Source organism: Triticum aestivum, chromosome 7D, assembly GCF_018294505.1.
Source record: "Triticum aestivum cultivar Chinese Spring chromosome 7D, IWGSC CS RefSeq v2.1, whole genome shotgun sequence".
Lineage (NCBI taxonomy): Eukaryota > Viridiplantae > Streptophyta > Magnoliopsida > Poales > Poaceae > Triticum > Triticum aestivum.
The window spans coordinates 201910694-201918740 of NC_057814.1; the positions used below are offsets into that span (position 1 = coordinate 201910694).

The window sequence follows — 8047 nt, forward strand, 5'->3', positions numbered from 1 at the left end:
TCAAGCTTGTTGAGATTTTTGAGGGTGCTTGTGGGGACGACGAGCGTAGTGATGAAGTATATGGCTTGGGAGGCAAGCACCGACTTGACCAAGGCGGTGCGTCCCATAGACGTGATGTTTTGCCCGTCCCAAGGGACCAACTTTGCCGCCGCCTTATCCTCCAGGAACTGAAAGTCCACCTTCCTGAGCCGCCACACAGAGAGCGGGAGGCCTAAGTATTTCATGGGGAAGGATCCGCGCGCCGCCGGAAGGTTTTGAAGGATGTCCGACAAGTTGATGTGCCCACAACGGATTGGGATGACCGAGCTCTTGTGAAAGTTGGTGGCTAGACCGATGACATCGCCAAAAAGACAAAGGATGTTGGAGAGGTGGTTGTCGTGGTTCTAAGTCTGACAGTAGAATGGGGGGTAGGGATGTAGAGGCAAGATCCTAGCTATGGAGAAGCTGTACGCACGAGTTTTATGAGTTCAGGCCCTTCTCGGAGGAAGTAACAGCCCTACGTCTAGGAGCCCGGAGGCGGTCGACTGGATTATATGCGTGTGTGTTACAGGGGGTGCGAACCCTTGTGCATGTGGAGGGGGGTTGGCTTATATAGAGTGCGCCAGGACCCCGGCCAGCCCACGTTACAAGGGATTTAAGGTACATCAAGAGGGGGGCGTTACTGGTAACGTCCGTAATAAAGTGTTATAAATGGCTATTAAGTCTAGGAGTTAATGCTCGACCGTTGCTGTGTAGAGTGACTTTAGGTCTTCTGTCCGTCGAGTGTTTCTTGTTACGGTCGAGTGATCTTGATTCCTCCGAGTGGAAATGTTTCTGGTCGAGTGGGTGATGGTACCCCTCAAATGCTTCTGGCTTTAGAGTGATGTCCTTGGGGAGGGTATTTAGGTCATGCCTGCGACCCTACCCTAGGTACATGTCCTCAACAGTGGTCAATATCGCGCTTGATGGGTGCCATGAAGACCGCCGCGTCGTCCGCATAAAGGGAGGTTCGTAAAAGAACCCCACGGCCACGGATTTTATGAAATAGCCCTCTAGTTGCCGCCATCTCTGGAATTCTTTGGAGTGGGTCGATCGCGATCACAAATAGCAAGGGGGATATAGGGTCCCCCTGCTGGAGCCCCTGGCCATGGTTGATGGGGCTGCCAGCGACGCCGTTAAGAAGAATCCGCGAGGATGAGGAGCAAAGTAGGGTGGTGATCCAATCTCGAAAAATGCTCGGGAACCCCCTACGGCAGAGGAGGTCAATGATATACTCCCACTTGACTGAATCAAATGCCTTCCGAATGTCCAACTTGAAGAGAAGCAAAGGGGTTTTGCACTTGTGGAGGCTCCGCGCAAGATTCCTCACATACATGAAATTGTCATGGATGCTTATTGTCTTGATGAAAGCACTCTGCGCGTTGGAGACAAGGTGGAGCATGTGGTGGCTAAGACGGATGGCGAGGACCTTTGCAATGATCTTGGGAATAGCATGAATCAGACTAATTGGACGGTAGTTAGAGATTTCTTCAGCTCCATCCTTCTTTGGGAGCAGTACAATGTTGGAAGAGTTGACCCAATGAAGGTTGGCCGTGCGGAGGTTACCGAAGCAAAAGATGGCCTTCATAATATCATGCCTGATGATGGCCCAACAACTCTTGAAGAAAAGCCCGGTGAAGCCATCCAGGCCGGACGCCTTGTCACCAGGCATCTGGTTGATGGCCTCACGCACCTCCTCCTCGGAGAAAGGGTCCGCGAGGTTGCCCAAATCATCACGAGCCTCAATGTCCAACCCCTCCCAGTTGAAGTCTGTGGTCGCCGTGGAGCCTTTTCCCATGGTCGAGGAGAAATAGTCGTGGACAATTGCCTCCTTTTGAGAGTGCTCAGTGACCCATCCACCGTTGCGCTTGATACAGTGTATGTGGTTCTTGCGTCTTCTAGCGTTCACCCGGCGGTGGAAAAGATATTGCACCACAAGCTTCAACACACTGGCGCCAAACTCTTGAGATGGAGTAAGGGCCTATTCTCAAAGGCCAAGGTCATGCATCATGCTGCCTTACTAGTAATTCTTCACCTGGGCATGGCTCAAGACTCGAGGCACCTCTCTGTTGAGGAGCTGGAGCTCCGCTCTAGGCTTAAGCGGAGAGTCATTGCCTTGGCAGTTTTTGAGAGGGCGAGAAAAAAAGCAATGTGCTAGGATTTCCAACCTCAAAGAGGGGATGCAATCAACGATCATACCAGTTATGAAACTACAAAAATCCCAATACTTGAAAAACAGATAGAAGAAAAACTTAACAAATTTATGTGTCAACCTGAGTTGCCATTTGTTTCACATAGAAGAAGATGGCACAAAAAATATTGATTCTTTTACATGTGATGTTCATGTAATTTGCCATGGTATACAAACAGAATTTACCATGCTTTGTTCAACACTTTTTCTATGTTTCAAAAATAATTTACGAAACAGAATTTATTATGGTGTACTATATGCGATAAAAGTTTCCTTGGTGTGTACAAAACTAATTTGCCATTCGGGCGAGAATTAGCAAAATCCCGCCCCAAACAGAACCACCGGAACGTGGCAAGCCTGATCTTGACGGCCTGGCCTGAACCCAAATGCGCACTGACCCGCGGAGGTCTCTCGGAAGCGGCGGCTCTAATCACCACGTCGCCGGAGACGATCGACTGCGGCCATGGCCGCGGCGCGGCGGTGGCGGCGAAAATGTAGGACGCGGAACGCGGTGCTGGCGCTGCTCATCGCCTCGGTGCTCGCGCCCCTCGCGCTCTACAGCGGCGCACCCATCTCCCCCTTCTCCGGCCCCGCCCGTACGCCTCTTGCCCTCCCCCCTTCGTTCTTAACAGAGTGCCCATCTGAACTCGTCCCTGACGCGTGTGTTGATCTTGGTGCTCTTCGCAGTGACTAGGGGCGCCTTGGGTCGCGATCCCTCCACTTTGGTATGGCCGCGTTTGGGAATTTCTGCATGTTTCAGAAAGGCTTTCGGAGGTCGACTGAAGCTTTGCGGTCCTGACGTGTTTCCCTTTTCGTAGATTTCCCGGAATGAGGCGGGGAAGCGCCTGAACGCTCTGCCGCAGGTGAATTTCTTCTTAGATATGCGTCCATTTCTTCTTCTTCTTCTTCTGAAATGAATGTGAAAGGTTGTCATCTGAAGTTTGTAGCGCTGAATATATTCCTAGGACACATTTGATCCTGTGCCGAAGGCTGCATCGGATACAAGAGCGAACAATGTGGGCGATCAGGGCACTCAACTGGGACAGAATGGTGGAGTTCAGCAAGTTGTCATGGGAAGCAATATAGAGATGTCAGGTGAATCCAGTGGTAGCAAGGACGGCAGAGTGCGCAATGTAGAAGAGGCGAAGGTGTCGTCACATGATACGAGTAAGAGAAAGCGTGCTGATGGCATGGTTATTACTTCGGAGGAGGGTGCTCAGCTCACCAAACAGAGTGGCCTGACCAATGTTGGTGCAGCAGGGGATAACGAAGTTCGTGCAATGCACAATGCTGGAGATCTAAATGCCCATTTGGACAAGGTAATGATTGTTTTGTTTTTCAGAGAGTAGAGCTGTGCATATATTCCTGCTCATCAAGTAAAATTTATAGGTGTTACATTTGTACATAAATAACTCTGAATTATGTGAACAGACAAAATCCTTATTACTGGATTAAGTCTAGGCTTATTGAGGCATGGTTTATTACATTCTGTCACTAACAGAGTCATCCTAGGTCAATATTCAGTTTGCAGTTCCTGCTATGCTGCCGGGCTGGTGGCCTGATGGAATATCAAATTTTCGTCATGACTAATCTCAAAGTACTCTCTCCAAATTTGAACTAAAACCACGACAAGTATTTTGGAACGGAGGGAGCACTAATTGTTTCACTTCTTTGCGGTTCTTATGTTTGTTAGCTTTCCTTCTTGTAACTAATTGTAGGTTTATCTCCTTTCCATTCATTGAGGCAACGAATCCTTTTGGTTTTGTTCTTACAAATGCTTTCTTTGTAGAAACACTAATTGAAGAGAACCTGCTGTTTACTCCCTGTTGTGGACTTGCCTATCATTTAGGCGATGTTGTTGCTCTGCAGTCTTTTTTCTTCAACATATTAATAGATAATAAACCAGCGGTGGTGTATTTTAGGGAAAAAAAGAATCTGGAAAATATTATTATGAGTCACTTTTTGAGAGAAGCTTTCTATACCGATATTTTCGTGTAATTTATTAGAATTAATCTGCAGCTTTTAGTTTTCACAGGCTGACAGTATACTTTTTCTTTCGGCATTAGGTAATGATTTAACCGATAGTGATTTGATTTTCCAGAATGATGAAAAATCATCTCAGCAAATTACAGACTCTACGTCAAAAGAGTCTGGTGCAATGATAACTAGTAGTAATACTAGTTATTCCCCAACTTCTTCAGATAAGACGATACTTGTTCTCAAGGACCAGTTGAGAAGAGCGAAAATATATATTGGATTTTTACCTTCTAGAGGCAATCATGGGTTTGTGAAGGATCTCCGAAGAAGGATGAGGGATATCCAGCAAGCACTGAGTGGTACAACCATTGATAGGCAGTTACCAAAGAAGTACTTCTCTTTCTTTGTATTACAAAGTTCTGCACTCTTGGTGTTGAGTGATGATGCGTACCTGCTGTTTGGTTACTCTTTTATAGCAAGTGACTGGCTCTTAACTATTTAACCCAATTTTATTGTTTACAGTGTCCATAAAAAAATTAGAGCGATGGAATCGATATTAACAAAGATCAAACAAGTCCATGATAACTGTGCAGCTGCTATTGATAAGCTACAAACAAACCTTCACTGGACAGAGAACCAGCTCGAGGCTAACAAGCAAGAGGCTACCTACGCAGCACAGGTAGCAGCTAAAGCTCTGCCAAAGAGGCTTCATTGTCTTGCACTGCGGCTTACAAATGAGTACTATACATCCAGTTCCAACAATAAGCATTTTCCATATCAAGACAAGTTGGAAGATCCGAAACTACATCACTATGCATTATTCTCTGACAATGTACTTGCTGCCGCTGTGGTTGTGAACTCAACTCTTATACATGCTAAGGTATAGTGCTTGGTGCATAAGGGAGCACGTATAACTCTGAATCACTGCAAGTAAAACTTATGGTGCAGTGACCATTTTCAGAAAATTCAAATTCGTTTTACATGTACCAAGTACTAATATCTTAACCTAAAATGCAGAAACCAGCAGACCATGTCTTCCATATTGTGACTGATAAGCTTAATTATGCTGCAATGAGGATGTGGTTTTTGGCGAATCCCCCGGTTAAAGCTGCTATTCAGGTTCAGAAAATCGAAGAGTTTACATGGCTAAATTCGAGCTACAGTCCAGTTTTGAAGCAACTGGCGTCCCAATTCATGATCAATTACTACTTCCGTACTCCACAGAATAAACCTGATAGAAATCCCAAGTTCCGGAACCCCAAGTACCTGTCTATTCTCAATCATCTGAGGTTTTATCTTCCTGAGATCTTCCCAAAACTTAACAAGGTGTTATTTGTCGATGATGACATTGTAGTCCAGCAGGACTTAAGTCCACTTTGGTCGGTAGATCTCAAAGGCAGGGTTAATGCTGCTGTCAAAACCTGTGGTGAAGTTTTCCATAGGTTTGATAGGTACCTCAACTTCTCAAACCCTCTTATAGCCAAGAAGTTTGACCGACATGCATGTGGGTGGGCATATGGCATGAACATGTTTGACTTGTCTGAGTGGAGAAGGCAGAATATCACTGCTGTGTATCACTACTGGCAGGAACAGGTGAGTATTCGTGAGCTTTTCAACAATGTTTAAAGTTAAATTGCCCTCGCCCTTATGTTTCGCATGAGCTCCGACAACAACTAAAAGAAAATTGCGTTTCATTCTATCTGTATGAGCATTATATATTTGCTATTGATCCTTTTTTTTTTCAAGTATTGAACTATGTTGAAGCTGTGGTATCATACTCAACATTAAGTTTGTTTTCACTATTCTGTTCTGCTGTTACCATATAGTTCACCCAAGGACATGTATCTCATTCTGCAGAATGAACATAGACTGTTATGGAAGTTAGGAACACTCCCTGCTGGCCTGGTGACATTCTGGAACAACACCTTCCCTCTCGATCGCTCATGGCATCTCTTGGGCTTAGGATACAAGCGGAATGTCAACCCAATGGATATCGAGCAGGCTGCAGTCATACACTACAACGGGAATCTGAAACCTTGGCTTGAGGTTGGGTTGCCAAAATACCGCAGTTACTGGTCCAAGTATGTCAATTTCGATCACGCGTTCATAAGGGAGTGCCACATACATCCATGAGTTGCTGCTGCGGAATCCTGTGCATAGGCTGCTGAGATGGCTTCAGTTTTTTTGTAGCTCCGTAGGTTTTCTCTTCCTTGGTATCTACATTATCTAGAGCGTTGGTTTGGTGACTAAATCACAGTGCAAGTAAGTCGTAGCAGGCCTTGGAATAAAATGTGCAGTAGAGGCTAGAGCCAGCAGTGCTGTAGAGTATATATATATATATATATGTGTGTGTGTGTGTGTGTGTGTGTGTGTGTGTGTATAGGACAAATGTTTCCTACACGCAGTGGTAGTTACCACCACTTGCGTTTTCTATGTTGTATGTAGTATCTGTCAAAATCGAGAGTATGTACGTGTAGTATGTAGTATATATCAATGATTAGGTAGTATATATACTAATTTTTAGATAGTATGTACCATATTTTGAGTATGCTCTTTTTTACGTACAAATATGTACGAATTTCATAAATATAACAAAAACTATGGACTCATACGCAATTTTTTCATGTAACTTGCTTTGAAATATCTTAGATATAGTTTATGAACATATTTAAAATAATAAAATAGTATATATAGTATCATATGGTAGTATATAAGATATGTGGGATAACTACTACTGGGTGGTAGGATGGATTAAGCGATATTAGTATTGTCATGCTCTGTCTAACAGATCTTGTAACAGACATAAACATTCATAGTCTCCACCATGGCCATCAATGGCCGTAAAGATAGCTTCAATACGGGTAACGGAGTCCTGGGAGTAATCGACAGCGTTACGGCGGCCGGTTTATAATCTGCAAGCGAGACACAGACACCTTGCTCTACAAATACTGCACTGTGTGCTACTGCCACAGCACAGCAGCATTGCAGAGTTGCGTCCGTACGGTACAACCTGCCTCCTCGTGGTACAACAACAATGGCGGTCCTCCGCCTTTGCCTCCCGATCCTCCTCGTCTTTGTCATCTTCGTCGGGCACGCCGTGTCGACGACGGTCGCCGCGGCGGCAGAGGCCCCTGGGCACCGCGGCCGCCCGGTCGCCCCCGACTGCTGGAAGACCGTGATGGAGACTCCGGTGCCGTGCGCGCGCGACATCATCCGGACGCTGGTCCGGGGCGCGCCGCACCTCAGCAAGGAGTGCTGCGTGGTGCTGGGGCAGGTCGGCGAGAAGTGCGTCGTCGACGTGTTCTCCCGCCTCCACTTGGGCGCCGCCTACCTACCCGTCGTCAACCGCATCTGTGGCTTGCTCCCCGGCGTTGTTGCCTAGGGCCTATGCTAGCTCCTTCTGCTTTCGAGTGGCACACAGGACGTACTGACCAATTGCATGCACGCAGCAGCAACAACAACAACAAAATGCTGTGTCTTTTTCTTTTCGATTGGAGAATGAATAACGGAATTATCTGTCCTTTCCCCTAACGGGTTATGGTTCCTCTCGGAAATTCCTATTGGACGCTCGTTGCGTCAAAATGTCGAGCGAACGCATAGGGGAGCGATCAGCTGGGCCGGCCCATCTCCTACTGTAGGCAGTTTCAGTTTTGGCAACTTTCAAGAAGTTTCCCAGCCTGTTTTTATCGGTTTTAGGAACCCTCTAGAAGGTTCCTTCAGCTGGTTTTCTATTTTCCTTTTTATTTCTTCTTTTTCTGTTTTCTTTTCTTTTTTTCTTTTTTCTTTTTCCTTTTTTCATGTTTTTTTCTTCTTCTCCTTTTTTTCCTTTTCCTTTTTCTTTTTCTTTTTTACCTTTTTCCA

At 45.8% G+C, this 8047-nt stretch overlaps 1 protein-coding gene across 1 annotated transcript; it reads left to right on the top strand.

Moving 5' to 3' along the window:
- Positions 1-2421: 2421 nt before the first annotated feature.
- On the top strand, positions 2422-6654 carry LOC123166287 (probable galacturonosyltransferase 4). Its single transcript, XM_044584061.1, has 8 exons — positions 2422-2805; positions 2897-2934; positions 3028-3072; positions 3175-3528; positions 4311-4576; positions 4709-5066; positions 5204-5779; positions 6044-6654. The coding sequence occupies exons 1-8, from the start codon at positions 2673-2675 to the stop codon at positions 6317-6319; spliced, it is 2046 nt and encodes a 681-aa protein (XP_044439996.1). The 5' UTR covers positions 2422-2672; the 3' UTR covers positions 6320-6654.
- The last annotated feature ends 1393 nt before the right edge of the window (positions 6655-8047 follow it).

Excerpts from the sequence above, each read along its gene's own strand:
- LOC123166287 (XM_044584061.1), top strand. The coding sequence starts at position 2,673 with ATGGCCGCGGCGCGGCGGTGGCGGCGAAAATGTAGGACGCGGAACGCG. Across the intron at positions 3,529-4,310 it reads TAAATGCCCATTTGGACAAG|AATGATGAAAAATCATCTCA; the intron begins GTAATGATTGTT and ends TTGATTTTCCAG. Across the intron at positions 5,780-6,043 it reads ATCACTACTGGCAGGAACAG|AATGAACATAGACTGTTATG; the intron begins GTGAGTATTCGT and ends CTCATTCTGCAG.